At 23.2% G+C, this 14,014-nt stretch overlaps 1 protein-coding gene and 1 long non-coding RNA gene across 2 annotated transcripts; one reads left to right on the top strand and one right to left on the bottom strand.

The window, feature by feature from the left end:
• Positions 1-7,858: 7,858 nt before the first annotated feature.
• LOC149059690 (uncharacterized) lies at positions 7,859-10,097 on the bottom strand. Its single transcript, XR_016189771.1, has 6 exons — positions 9,828-10,097; positions 9,516-9,723; positions 9,089-9,340; positions 8,772-9,002; positions 8,542-8,702; positions 7,859-8,036 (listed from the first exon to the last, which is right to left on the bottom strand). It is a non-coding gene; the product is annotated as an uncharacterized LOC149059690 (long non-coding RNA).
• A 1,257-nt stretch (positions 10,098-11,354) lies between these two features.
• Positions 11,355-12,547, top strand: LOC149059689 (uncharacterized). The gene is made up of 4 exons (XM_089225544.1): positions 11,355-11,389; positions 11,752-11,870; positions 12,046-12,297; positions 12,384-12,547. Exons 1-4 carry the CDS (start codon positions 11,355-11,357, stop codon positions 12,404-12,406), a joined length of 429 nt encoding a protein of 142 aa, XP_089081670.1. The 3' UTR covers positions 12,407-12,547.
• Positions 12,548-14,014: the final 1,467 nt, after the last annotated feature.

Below are 14,014 nucleotides of genomic sequence, written 5' to 3'. Positions count from 1 at the left end.
TGTATTGTAGCCATGAATTAGTAGTTGCCATATCAAAAGCATGAAAAAGTAATCTCAATGTCCATTTTTTGGATTTAATAAAAACTCTGTAATAGGTAACTTATAAGTTGATGATGAAGGTCTACATCTCCCATGGAGTTGTTATGTCTAACTATTTCAGGTCTACTCATTTCAATATATCTTTTTTCTTTTTTATCAAAACGTTTAACTATGTCTGGTGTTCCTGACGTAACATAATTAGAACCAAGGTAAACAATTTTATTGTCACACCATTTGATTATACCAATTTTATTGTCTTTAGAACTAACCTCATATGAAGAACCTCTTCCTAATTTAGTTAGGTCTTTATCACCTATAATTGGGACTTTAGGAAAGCGATTTAACCGTATTATTAGCTATTATTAGGTATTACCATATTATACCTGCTGATTTTATTCCTAAATAGTCAAGTGAGTTAAATAAATTACATGAACTAAAGAAATTATCAAAAAATAAAAAATGTTTATTTTTTTTTAAGGCTTTCAACTAATTTTAGCACTACAGATGTGCCTAAACCATACTTTTTAAGAAAATTTGGGTCAATTTCAGTTGATTTTCCTTGGTATAAAAGCATACCATGGCATAGATCATTCCTTTCGAAGAACATAATAAAAAGTTTTTTATACCCCAAGGGCAAGGTTTGCTCTTCATGTATTGTTTTATTCCCAGTTTTCCTTTAAATTTTATCATTTTATCATCAAGAGGTTTGTGCTCTTGGGTAACGTTTTACAGTGTTTAAGAAATGAATCATAAAGAGGTCTTATTTTAAATAAAATTATTATATTTAATTTAATTTAATTTCAATATTAATCCTATTTTTTATCTTAATAATTTTATTTATAATTATAATTTTAATTAACATAAAAATAAAATTTAATCATAATAAATCAAAACCATTTGAATGTGGATTTGATCCATTTTATTAAACCACTAATACCATTTTCTCTAAATTTTTATTAATTGCAATTATTTTCTTAATTTTTGATATTGAAATCTCAATTACTTTACCAATAATTATAAATTTTAAAATTTCTAATATAATTAATTTTAATTTTCTATTTACAACATTTTTTATATTTATAATTATTACTATTTTTTATGAATGAAAATTTGGCTAAATAGAGTAAATTTAAAAATTTAAAGGATAATAGTTTTAAACTCATAACATTTAATTTGCTATTAAAAATTATTTTATTTATTTATCTTAAATAAGAAGTAAAATTTTACATATTAATTTCGACTTAATAATAGATTAAAAAAATCCTTATTTATTAATTGAAACCAAAAAGAGGTTTATTCCTATTAATAATAATATTGAAAAAAATTCCAATTAAAAAGATTTTTAAAAAAAAGAAGCTGCTAACTATCTTTTAAAGCATTTTAAATGTTTAATGTTTAATTATTTATTATTTAAAAAAAAAAAAAAAAAAAAAAACATATTTTCAATATAAAAATACATTTTATTTTATAAATAAATTTTTAAAAAAAATAATTCAAATTTAACCTTTATTAAAAACTTAAAATTTTAATAACTTAAGTTTATACTTTATTAAAAAAACTTATAAAAAAAAATTATTTAAATAAAATATCTAAAAATATACACAAATATATATAAAAAAAAAAGCGGGTAAGTCGTGGATGTCGCTCTGCTGTACAGTAGGTTACTGTAATGGATGGGATTAAATTTGAATGCAATGATAGGTATCATTGTATACGAAAAACGATTCTGAACGGAGATGATTTGTCAGTCTAGGATATATTATATTTAAATATTGTCATATATTCTATTTTGAAACAAATATTTTATTTTTCAATTAAGACGCATTTTGCTATTTTGCATAAGGCATTGACACGGTGCGTCAAACTTTTGACGTACCATGTACGGAAATAATTTCATAATACATAGTTTTGTACAATTAAGAAATGTTTATTGAAATTTACAATAAATAAAATAGTAAATAAGTAATATGATATATCCGGGCCGCAGGGCTAGCTTAAAGAAGCGGACCACAGCGGGCGGTATCAGGCCTGTAGAGGCGCGATATACTTTTACAGATTGGAAATCTGTGTACAAATAAAAAGTTTATGATATTGAATGGGTAATATTGAATTATACACGGACTTTAATAAGTCGTGATTCAATATCAACCGGTAGTGAAACCTATGTAGGTGCACTATAATTGTTGATGGCTCTGAAAAGAGCCTTTTTAAGTGAGCCGACTATGAACAAACCCGCGTATGAAGCCGCTGGAATTTGTTCATAGAAAACTTATTGGCGTTGGCCAATCCGCAATTGCGCTGGATAATTGTAGCCTTGGGGCGAGTGCCTTCGCTGTCGACTGCCGCACGTAGAATCGTCGGTTGTCACCTCGTTTTGACGAGTAACTTCGCTGCCGTAAGTAGAATCGTCGGTGGCCGCTTCGTTTTGTCGAGTGTCTTCGCTGCCGTCGGTATGATCGTCGATTGCCGCCTCGTTTTGACGAGTGTCTTCGCTGCCGTCGGTAAGATCGTCGATTGCCGCCTCGTTTTGACGAGTGTCTTCGCTGCCGTTGGTAAGGTGTTGACGATAGTATTGTTGGCGGAAGAATGAATGTTGCTCTGCTACTGTGATCGGTATATATACTATTTCCCGTACCGACTCGTAAACCACCGGTGTGCCGCCGTGCGTAACTGTGTTTGCCGTCGGTACGGTTTGCCTCGCTATTTGGTCAATTTTGGAGTTTTAATTATTATGATGGTATATTTTATTTCGTCACGATCTCCTCTTTCTATAGCCATATTTGTTGGGAATGTACAACGCCTAGAAGGGTTTCAAATTCGCCCCTCAATCTTTGTGGCATTGTATTTTGTAAATTCTGTTTTGTGATTGGTGGTCCTGAAAAGGACCGTTTTATATGTTGGTAATATACTAGGCTCCGTTACAGCATGGTTAATCAATTAGTGTAGTTATCATGTAGTTTTCATAATTCATAATACCTTATATTATCATAGATATACAAATACCTGGTTTGAGGATAAATCGTTATCATTACGCGATTTCATAAAAATTTAAAACTCAAACGCTCAAAACATTTTTCCTATAATGACGCTTCAAATTTTCTCTATAGCTATAAGATGCAAAACTTATGGAAAACTTGGTGTTAAATTTTATAACCCTAGATATAAATACAAACAATATTATGAATTTTGAACTATAAAATAATTTACAAATATTCATGGTTTTGACGAATGTTTGTCAATATTTGAAATTCAAATGCTAATAAAAATTTAATTTGAATTTCCGGTGGACATTTTTATTTGTGATAAAGATTGGAAAACTTGTAAGGAATCTTGTATTAAATTTTCAAATCTTAGATTTAAAAAGCAAATTTTTTATGAATTTCTAGCTTATAATAATTTGCGAATTTTCGTGATTTTTACGTATGTTGTCAAAATTTAAATTTAAATGCTTGTAAAAAAAAAATGTGACTATACATTTCTTGTATTTTTCAACTGATATTATAAAAATATTTGAGGATCCTTTTATTAAATTTTCAAATCTTAGGTATAAAAGGAAAATTTTTTATTATGAATTTCTAGAATAAAATAATTTACGAATTTTCGTGATTTTTACGTATGTTGTCAAAATTAAAATTTGAATGCATGTAATAAAAAATGTGGCTATATATTTCTTTTATTTTTCAACTGCTATTGCAAAAATATAGTATGAGCCTTGTAATAAATTCTCAAATCTTAGAATTAAAAAGAGAACATTTTTTATGAATTTCGATCTAAGATAATTTGAAAATTGCCCTAATTTTTACGTATTAAGTCAATATTTAAACTTCAAATGCTAATAAAAAAAAATCGTGCCTATGTATTTTTATAATTTTTTAATCACTATAAGAATAACTTATGAGGAACTTTGTATTAAATTTTCAATTATTTTGATAGGGCCATAAAAATTTTATCGACACTTCAAAAAAAAAATTTTCAGAAAAATTGAAAATTTCAGTTGTCTATAAATACCTCAAAAAAAGTCAAAATATTTTGAAAATTAAATCATGTGAAGAAAATGCCAATCTAAATAACTGGTAAAATTTTTCAAGTATCTATGATTTATACTTTTTGAATAATAACAAATGTTTAAAATCGTTTGATGATAATAAATCGTAATCGTTACGCTATTTCGTAAAAATTTAAAATTCAAACGCACTTAAAATTTTTCCTATAATGATGCTTCGAGTTTTCTCTATAGCTAATTGAAGGAAAACTTATGGTAAACTTAGTGTTGTATTTTTAATCCTTAGTTATAAACGCAAACAATTTTATGATTTTTCAACTTCAAAATTACTTGCAAATTTTCGCGTTTTCGACAGATTTCGTAAAATTTTGAACTGTAAACGCTTATTAAAAAAAATTGTGACTTACGATTTTTAATTTTTTTTAGCTACAATAAGAACAACTCATAAGAAACCGTGTATTAAATTTTCAAGTTTTTTTAGTCGTCCAACATTATTTTACCGACACTTCAAAAAAAAATTCTCAACAAAATTGAAAATTTCAGTGGTCTATAAATAACTCAAAAAAAGTCAAAAATTTTTGAAAATTAAAATGTATACAGATAACACTAACATAAACATTTGGTGAAAATTTCAAGTATTTACAGTGATTAGTTTTTGAATTGCAACCATATAAAAAAAACGATTTGGTCGAAAACTGATTTTGCGTAAAAATTCCCGTTTTTCTGTCATTTTTTATTTGTTTTTCTCGATTTTTTTGAAAACTGTTGGATAATGTTTACTTTTGACCTCTATAATGCACCAAGGATATTCAATTTTACATCGGAAACCATCCAGAAAGTTTGAAATCGAAGCATTATTTCGTCTAGTTATGCTGTACAGACATAAAAAAAAAAAAACATCATTGTAAAATCAATACATTCATCACTTCGTTCAAAATCTAAAATATGTTAAGGTAACAAAATTAAAAAAAAAATTTAACCTTTATTAAAAACTTTTAAAATTTAAATAACTAAAAATTGTACCTCTATATCTTCAATATAATGCTCTAATAGTTGAGCTATTTAAATTTAATAATTAAATAATTAAAAATCATTAAAAAAAATGATAAATTAAATTAAATTTTACTAAAATTAATTATTTTTTAAAAAAAATAAATTAAACCATTATTTAAATTATATTCAATTCAACCAAATTCAATTAACTTTAAAGTAAAAAAATCCAAAATAAAGAAAATTATTCAGAAAAAAAATATACCTTAAAAAATAATGTCATATTAATCTAAAAAAAATTTAATTATAGAAAATAAAAAATTATGAAGTTTAAAAAAAATCAAATTCTAAAAAACAAAAAAATTATACTTAAAATTTTAAATCTAAATTCTAATTAAATTAAATTTATAAAATATTAATCATATAAAAAAGAACCAAAAAATAATATAATAAAACTAATTAATAATATACTAAAAATAAAAATATTTCTCTCAAATTTAATAACTATTAAAAAATTAAGTATAGAAAAATGTATTATTATTAAATTATAAATAACACAAATAAAATAAAAAAAAAAGTTATAAAGAGATGATAAAAAAAATTCAAATTTATTATCAAAAAATATTCAAAAATTAAATCCTTCGAATAAAAACTACAAAAAAAAAAAGGATAACCAGATAATGATATTAAAGTAAATATAAAAATTAAACCACAAAAAGGTAAATAATCAATCAATCCACCTATTTTACGAATATCTTGATTATTATTTATATTTAAAATTAAAACTCAAGCTCTTAAAAATATTATAGACTTAAATAAAGCATGTATTATTTAATAAAAAAAACATATTATATCAATTTTACATAAACATAAAATTATAAATATATATCTCATCTGACTTAAAGTTGAAAAAGCAATAATTTTTTTAAAATCAAATTCAAAAATTGCATTTAATCCAGTTATAAACATTGTTAAACAAGAAATAACTATTAAATAATTTTAAAAAAATCTCATTAAATAAATTCCAGTATTATTTTAATAAAAATAATAACAATTAAATTAATAATATATATTCTAAACCCAAAAGTAGGTATTATTAATAAATGATTAAAATTAAAAATATAAAATAAAATGTCAGAAAATAATATAAAAAATAAAAACTAAAATAAATAAATTTATCATTATAATAGTTTCAAAAAAACATTGATACGGTAAATCAAAATTATAAAATTATTTAAAATAATCAGTATAAATATATAAAAATATTATCATTAATCTCCAAAATTAACATTTTAATTAAAATATACACCGAATTTTAAAATTTATTATATTAACTAATTTAATCATAGCAATTACATTAACAATAATAAAATCACCTTAAGATCAAATTTAATTATTCTAATTCAAACTATAACTTTAACTTTAATAACCCAGTAAACACTGTAATGTATATTAGACGTATAATATACTAATCCATCGTAGACAAAAGACATACATGTGAAGTAAATGTAGATGTCTATGATAAGTCTAAGGTTAGTCTATATGCGACACTTTTTTAGTCTATTTGAAGACTGATCAAAGTATCTATCATATATCAAGTAGTAGATCAAATTCAAAACTTTTATAAAATCTATACATAGACATAAATTATACCTAACATTGTAAGTAGATACTTACCATAATAGGTAAATTTTATTATTATCCTACTTAAAATTATGTATCTACTGTATAATATTAAATAATTATATATATATATATAAATATTATATAGTAATGTTTTTGGTTATATTATAATTTAGAAAAAAATAATTAAAACACACATTATAATTATGCATATAATTATTATATTTCAATATTATTAATATATTTTGTGATTATTTGATAAAATATATAAATATTTGATCAACATTTTCAGTTGGTGATGTTGAGTTGATATTAAAATATTTTTAAAATATATTCAATATCTTTGAATGACCAATGAATTAACATTTTCAAAATATATTTTTATATAGAATATATTTCTAAAATATTGCAGTAACATATTATCAAAATATTGCTTGTATTTGTCTTAAAAATATTGCCGTATCATATTATCAAAATATTGCTTGTATTTGTTTTAAAAATATTGACGTATCATATTATCAAAATATTTCTCAAATTTGTTTTAAAAATATTGCAGTAAAATATTATCACAATATTTCTTGTAGTTTTGAAAATATTTTTAGTATTTGTAAAATTAATATATTTTATTGAAAAATGTTATATAACACATTAATTCATTGAAACTCAGATACAATTTGGTAGTCATAAAAAAACATATAGATGCTGTTACCTTGATGTATATTTAAATATAATAACTGTTAATACATTTTACATTTAAGATAAATACAAACAAATATATTTTTTTTTAAATATTATATACCTAATATTAATTCTTAATGAAAAAAAATTCTATCAATTATCAATTTTTTATAAATAATACAAATTTTAACTTTAAAATTTACAACTAGATAATAAACTAATTACATTATATTAATATAACTGTAAATATACTACATACCTATATATATATATATAAGATTATGTATGTATATAGTAATTAGTAACTGCCTTAAATACAATATAGTATACAAAAAAATAGTTCAAAAAAACATATAATTATGAAGATTTAGATAAAATTATAAATGCTGTTATACCTTGATGTATATTAAAATTATATAATATTAATTTTTAATTAGATAATAATATTATTATAATTCCTTTGTAAAACTAGAAAAAAATAAATACTACATTTATATATATAAGATTATGTATGTATATAGTAACTGCCATAAAATACAATATAGTATACAAAAAAATAGTAACAATAACATATTATAAACATGAAGATTTTTTTCCTCAATTTTTTTAAGGCCCGCTGAAGCTTGTGCCATCCATGTCTTTAAAGGGGTTTCTATTTCAATATTTGTTATATCAGTAAATTTTTTCATTCTTCGTATGGACTCTAAAAACATAGTTTCTAATTTTAATTTTTAATTATTTATATATAGTATGAATAATATAAGTATAATCAGATTACAAAGCAAGAAATAATTTATTATTGAAGTATGACAGTCAAATTTTATTACTAATATGTAGTTTTATTCCATTATTATTATATTTGGCCTATAATAAAATGGTTAATTTTGTTTACTTTAATTTTTACTATTTATATTTATATACAATAAAACTGAGCTTTAAAAGATATCTATGACCAATAAATTATAAATCAGTCAAAATAAAAATCAATGTAACAATTCTTATTTAGTCAAAAACTTCTCTAGCACATTTAAAATAGTATATACTATAGCAAGTTCCACTTGAAATAAAATTAAAATAAATTATAAATATATATCCAATTACCTCCCAAGAGATCCAACTTAAAACTGTAACTAGATAAGATCAGATTGGATCAGCTGCAGCATTTTTCTTTTATACAAAAATATATACATTAATAAAATATGAATTACCGAATATAACTGCACAAGTTTGTAGAGTTGAAAATTGTTTTTTCCCTTTAAACCCTATAATAAGAGTAGAATGTAAGCAAATTATCACTGAATAATTTTTGCATTATTTTTTGAACAGTTTCTGACAAATTTTGTCCCATTAATCTTGACAACTCTGTAACCTGTAAAAATCATATTAAATAGTTTTTTTATTGAACAATAGCTGTTAAAACTATGCACTATTTAATTACCACAGATTTTCTTGTAAGCCAAATTAGTTTTTATTTTATCTTCCAATTGTTCCAACATGGGGGTTAAGAATTCTTCATAGTTACATTCTGTATAATCAATAATGGTTTGATTATTTATTAATTTATCTAATATTTTTTTTTGCATATTTAAGATCAAATCAAGTCTTTCTTGTATATTTTTTATTTCAGACTTTATGGTTACTTGATTTCAGTTTACAATTTGTTTGAAATCTATAATAACAACAAAAACTTCATTACACAGGTACCGAGGTATCAATATCATATATATAATATAGTAATACATTACAAATACATACCCTTAAGTTCATTTTTTATATCAGAAATATCAATTGTAGATAAACAACTATCAGTATTTTGTGGTGTTTCATGAAGAACTTGACTGGTGTGCAATATTTGCAGCGTAGACTGAGCAGATTTATTAATTTTTATAGCTGAGTCATAATAATTAGCATTCAATTCATTATGATTAGAAGATGAATTTTGTGAAAATATTTCCTGAGTCTGTATACTAATTGGTGTATTCATATCTTGATCATACACTTCAATGTCTGCAAAATAAAAACAAAATAGTAGTAGTATGTAATATAAAATATATTAATATACCTATATTAAAATGAAAAAGAAAAGGTTTCATGTTAATTAAATTAAAATGTGATTGATACCAATATAACTGAGATAATTATATATATTTTTTATATTTACATCTACTATCATAATATTTACCTTCTAAATTTAAATCATCATCAATTTGAATCAGGTTAGGAGGAGTTGGAAGTTTTGATTTTTTCAATGATGAAGATTCATCATCACTCGGAGACCAACATATTTTCCTTCTCGTTTTTCTAGTATTTTTATCATTGTCATTTAATGATAATAAATTCTGATGTTTCTTGTGCTCTTAAAACTTTTGTACGAGCTTCAGAGAAACATGCTGGAACAAATTTTTTTATCAAATTTTAGTAAAATTAATCTTTTTTTATACTTATAATATATTATATCAAAGATAATATGTATAAAAAATTATATAATATTTACCAATATTTTTAGATAAAGCCCGTGCACTATAATTATCAAACTCTATTTCATTTGGAGAGATACGTCCATTTATAAATTTCTTGACATATAAATTTTTTTTTGGCCATAAACAAGAACCATCATTATACCAAAAATCAGGTACCACATCGACAGAATTGTCAGATTCAAAACATACTATAGTCCACATTTTTCTAAAAAACATACATGAATGTAGGTTTAATAAAAGTATTAAATATTTAAGTTTTAAAAAATAATAATTACCTAGGAGCATTAACCACTGTCCGTACATTTTTAATAAAAAATATTTACATTTACATTTAAAATTTTTTCATAAGTACAATATAATAATAATAATAATAATAATTTTGTAATTTAAAAAATAAAATTTATACAATATTAGATGAAATTTATTTACAGTCATTATTTTTATTGTTATAGATTATGAATTATAGGTATAGCTATTAATTTTTTATCAAAGTCAAAAATAATGAGTTTTTTGTTTACAAAATCTTTATTCCATTGTTTTGTACAGTCTGATAGATTATCCACAGTAAATATATTTAGTAATGAAGATTTCAATGGTGTTACAAATAAATCTGTTTTATTTGTAAAATACCGTCCAACAATTGTACTTCCTAAAATATCTGTAATTTTAACCACATAACCATCATATGTTAAACAAAAACAATTTGGTTCATTGGTACAAAACATGTTGTTTTTGAATTCATTAAGTTTCAGATGTTCACACTTTATTTGCTCTTCATATCGTTTTACAACTTGTTGTGACGGTTTTTCGTGTTTTCGCAACATTCCTTTAAAATTCTTCATGTAGTTTTCAAAAGGGAATGCGCTACAATTATCAAGTGGACCATGTTTAAGGTAATCATCAGCTAAATGGAGAAGACCATGTACGTTTTGTGAAATCAAATGACTTCCATAAAGTTCTTGAAAGTTTTTGACGAAATAATGTAAAAGTTGATTGGCATAATTTAATTAACTACTGTGATCAAGACTTAATATAATTCTTATTGAAATACTCAAAGTTAAAAAGTGTTGATAGCAATCTTTTGATAGTATATTTTTTAATATAACAGGTCCAGAATATAAAAGAAATTGACAAAATTCTGTGGCTTTCCATCGAGCAACTTCTTCAATTCCCCTAGGTTTCAGTCCAAAATCATTTGTCACACATTTTTTTAATTGTAATAGAGATGTAGTAATTTTCTTAATCTTCCAACTTGGTAAACGAATATCAGTTGACCCTTTATTTAACCATATATTTAATAACTTGCGCATAACTCCTAAACATACTAGGTGCATATAATCCATTGAAAATAAACTAACTATATCAATATTTGGAATTAATGCTAAACAAGAAATGGCAGTTACATGATGCTCTTCATTTTTCATAGAAATATAATCTTCGTGTTTTCTTTGTTCATTACCATTTTCAATATATGGGAAACAAATACGGTGTTTAAAATATTCTGCTCCGTGAGTGCATCTGGTGCAAGAATGAAACCCAGCATGTCCTTTTACTCCCAAGACAAAACTTTTAGCAGGTGCATCACAACAAATAACTTCAATAACAACTACTTTTGTTTCATTATTTATGTTTATTCCAGTATGTGTTAATTCTAATATCTCTGAAACTAAATCTTTTAAAAAATCATTACTATCTTTTGGCTTTGAAAAGCCATAAAATATTCCAACTGGAAAAACATGATTTCTATGGGGCAGAATATAGGCCAAAATTGGCCAAAACTAAGCAGAACTACTTTTTGTCAGTGGAAGTCCATCTATTCCAATAACAATTTTAATTATATTATTTGGAGAGACAATTATTGAAGAATACCTTAGAATACCTTCCCTCAAGCCAAAATGGAAATATATATTCTATATGAAATATTCTAAAAAATACTAGAAAAACGAGAAGGAAAATATGTTGGTCTCCGAGTGATGATGAATCTTCATCATTGAAAAAATCAAAACTTCCAACTCCTCCTAACCTGATTCAAATTGATGATGATTTAAATTTAGAAGGTAAATATTATGATAGTAGATGTAAATATAAAAAATATATATAATTATCTCAGTTATATTGGTATCAATCACATTTTAATTTAATTAACATGAAACCTTTTCTTTTTCATTTTAATATAGGTATATTAATATATTTTATATTACATACTACTACTATTTTGTTTTTATTTTGCAGACATTGAAGTGTATGATCAAGATATGAATACACCAATTAGTATACAGACTCAGGAAATATTTTCACAAAATTCATCTTCTAATCATAATGAATTGAATGCTAATTATTATGACTCAGCTATAAAAATTAATAAATCTGCTCAGTCTACGCTGCAAATATTGCACACCAGTCAAGTTCTTCATGAAACACCACAAAATACTGATAGTTGTTTATCTACAATTGATATTTCTGATATAAAAAATGAACTTAAGGGTATGTATTTGTAATGTATTACTATATTATATATATGATATTGATACCTCGGTACCTGTGTAATGAAGTTTTTGTTGTTATTATAGATTTCAAACAAATTGTAAACTGAAATCAAGTAACCATAAAGTCTGAAATAAAAAATATACAAGAAAGACTTGATTTGATCTTAAATATGCAAAAAAAAATATTAGATAAATTAATAAATAATCAAACCATTATTGATTATACAGAATGTAACTATGAAGAATTCTTAACCCCCATGTTGGAACAATTGGAAGATAAAATAAAAACTAATTTGGCTTACAAGAAAATCTGTGGTAATTAAATAGTGCATAGTTTTAACAGCTATTGTTCAATAAAAAAACTATTTAATATGATTTTTACAGGTTACAGAGTTGTCAAGATTAATGGGACAAAATTTGTCAGAAACTGTTCAAAAAATAATGCAAAAATTATTCAGTGATAATTTGCTTACATTCTACTCTTATTATAGGGTTTAAAGGGAAAAAACAATTTTCAACTCTACAAACTTGTGCAGTTATATTCGGTAATTCATATTTTATTAATGTATATATTTTTGTATAAAAGAAAAATGCTGCAGCTGATCCAATCTGATCTTATCTAGTTACAGTTTTAAGTTGGATCTCTTGGGAGGTAATTGGATATATATTTATAATTTATTTTAATTTTATTTCAAGTGGAACTTGCTATAGTATATACTATTTTAAATGTGCTAGAGAAGTTTTTGACTAAATAAGAATTGTTACATTGATTTTTATTTTGACTGATTTATAATTTATTGGTCATAGATATCTTTTAAAGCTCAGTTTTATTGTATATAAATATAAATAGTAAAAATTAAAGTAAACAAAATTAACCATTTTATTATAGGCCAAATATAATAATAATGGAATAAAACTACATATTAGTAATAAAATTTGACTGTCATACTTCAATAATAAATTATTTCTTGCTTTGTAATCTGATTATACTTATATTATTCATACTATATATAAATAATTAAAAATTAAAATTAGAAACTATGTTTTTAGAGTCCATACGAAGAATGAAAAAATTTACTGATATAACAAATATTGAAATAGAAACCCCTTTAAAGACATGGATGGCACAAGCTTCAGCGGGCCTTAAAAAAATTGAGGAAAAAAATCTTCATGTTTATAATATGTTATTGTTACTATTTTTTTGTATACTATATTGTATTTTATGGCAGTTACTATATACATACATAATCTTATATATATAAATGTAGTATTTATTTTTTTCTAGTTTTACAAAGGAATTATAATAATATTATTATCTAATTAAAAATTAATATTATATAATTTTAATATACATCAAGGTATAACAGCATTTATAATTTTATCTAAATCTTCATAATTATATGTTTTTTTGAACTATTTTTTTGTATACTATATTGTATTTAAGGCAGTTACTAATTACTATATACATACATAATCTTATATATATATATATAGGTATGTAGTATATTTACAGTTATATTAATATAATGTAATTAGTTTATTATCTAGTTGTAAATTTTAAAGTTAAAATTTGTATTATTTATAAAAAATTGATAATTGATAGAATTTTTTTTCATTAAGAATTAATATTAGGTATATAATATTTAAAAAAAAATATATTTGTTTGTATTTATCTTAAATGTAAAATGTATTAACAGTTATTATATTTAAATATA

The sequence above is a fragment of the Diuraphis noxia genome, unplaced genomic scaffold (assembly GCF_037042655.1).
Source record: "Diuraphis noxia isolate RWA-SAM2 unplaced genomic scaffold, SU_Dnox_SAM2 contig0001, whole genome shotgun sequence".
Lineage (NCBI taxonomy): Eukaryota > Metazoa > Arthropoda > Insecta > Hemiptera > Aphididae > Diuraphis > Diuraphis noxia.
Note: the sequence above shows the minus strand (reverse complement) of the source record. Positions and strands in the feature narration are given on the sequence as shown.